This window comes from Chiloscyllium plagiosum, unplaced genomic scaffold, assembly GCF_004010195.1.
Source record: "Chiloscyllium plagiosum isolate BGI_BamShark_2017 unplaced genomic scaffold, ASM401019v2 scaf_8790, whole genome shotgun sequence".
Classification (NCBI taxonomy): domain Eukaryota; kingdom Metazoa; phylum Chordata; class Chondrichthyes; order Orectolobiformes; family Hemiscylliidae; genus Chiloscyllium; species Chiloscyllium plagiosum.
Window position 1 is genome coordinate 19,808 of NW_025215173.1, and position 1,623 is coordinate 21,430.

The window sequence follows — 1,623 nt, forward strand, 5'->3', positions numbered from 1 at the left end:
CTGGGGGAGTCTCTCTATCGGGATCCCTATCCCGGGAGTCTCTCTATCGGGAGCCCTATCCCAGAGGGAGTCTCTATATCAGGATCCCTATCCCGGGGAAGTCTCTCTATCGGGATTCCTATCCTGGGGGAGTCTCTCTATCGGGATCCCTATCCATGGAGTCTCTCTATCGGGATCCCTATCCTGGGGGAGTCTCTCTATCGGGATCCCTATCCCAGAGGGAGCCTCTCTATCAGGATCCCTATCCCGGGAGTCTCTCTATCGGGATCCCTATCCCAGAGGGAGTCTCTCTATCGGGATCCCTATCCCGGGAGTCTCTCTATCGGGCTCCCTATCCCAGAGGGAGCCTCTCTATCGGGAGCCCTATCCCAGATGGAGTCTCTCTATCGGGATCACTATCCCAGGGAGTCTATCGGGATCCCTATCCCAGAGGGAGCCTCTCTATCGGGATCGCTATCCCAGAGGGAGCCTCTCTATCGGGATCCCTATCCCGGGAGTCTCTCTATCGGGATCCCTATCCCAGGAGTCTCTTTATCGGGAGCCCTATCCCAGAGGGAGCCTCTCTATCGGGATCCCTATCCCTGGAGTCTCTCTATCGGGATCCCTATCCCAGGAGTCTCCCTATCAGGATCCCTATCCCGGGAGTCTCTCTATCGGGAGCCTTATCCCAGGGGGAGTCTCTCTATAGGGATCGCTATCCCATGGAGTCTATTGGGATCCCTATCCCGGGGGGTGTGTGTCCATCCAGTTCCCTCTGTAGGTTTTCCTGTTCTGCAGGAATCTCTATGAGAGCCATGGGGATGGTCTGTTGTCCTCAGGAATGGCCTGGTATCTCCCACACAAACTGTCTGTGAGAGCCACCTGAAGGTCTCACCAGGAGGTGGGTAAATCATAAACACAACATGCATCCGCAGAGGCCCATCATCGCAGCAGGAAACAGGAGCATGCACAAATAAAAACCGGCAAAGCAGGAACAAACCGGAAAAGGTGTGAGATCTCTGACGCTGGAAAGATGGAGAAAGGTTGAGGCTGTGACTAATTCCCCGGATTCGAGCGTTGTATTCTGGAGGGAAGGAATGAAAGGGAGAGGTTGCATGATGGAGAGCAGAGAAGAGACAGACATGTGAAGCACAGGGAGAAAAGGCAATGAAAATGGAAGGTACATGCAAACAGACCAGGGTCAGGACATCAGCTCCCTCAGTACCCTCCCTGCACAATTACTACTGTCGCTCAGTCCTCTCTCTGTCTCTCTCTCGGTCTGTCTGTCTCTCTCTCCGGGAGATATCTGTACACTGACTGGTGTCTGTCAGTCCCCTCTCTCTCTCTCAGGGAGATATCTGTACACTGACTGGTGTCTCTGAGTCCCCTCTCTCTCTCTGAGGGAGATATCTGTACACTGTCTGGTGTCTCTCAGTCCTCTCTCTCTCCGGGAGATATCTGTACACTGACTGGTGTCTCTCAGTCCTCTCTCTCTCCGGGAGATATCTGTACACTGACTGGTGTCTCTCAGTCCCCTCTCTCTCTCAGGGAGATATCTACACTGACTGGTGTCTCTCAGTTCCCTCACTCAGGGAGATATCTGTACACTGACTGGTGTCTCTCAGTCCCCCCCCCCTCTCTCTC

At 54.0% G+C, this 1,623-nt stretch overlaps 1 protein-coding gene across 1 annotated transcript in view; it reads right to left on the reverse strand.

The window, feature by feature from the left end:
* Window positions 1–874: 874 nt before the first annotated feature.
* Window positions 875–1,623, reverse strand: part of LOC122548196 (tensin-like) — a gene marked incomplete at its 3' end in the record, with an annotated part of 42,770 nt that continues 42,021 nt past the window's right edge. Inside the window, exon 3 of the mRNA XM_043686739.1 lies at window positions 875–1,063. Coding sequence (XP_043542674.1) covers window positions 875–1,063 — 189 coding nt within the window. The remainder of the gene's footprint in view (window positions 1,064–1,623) is intronic.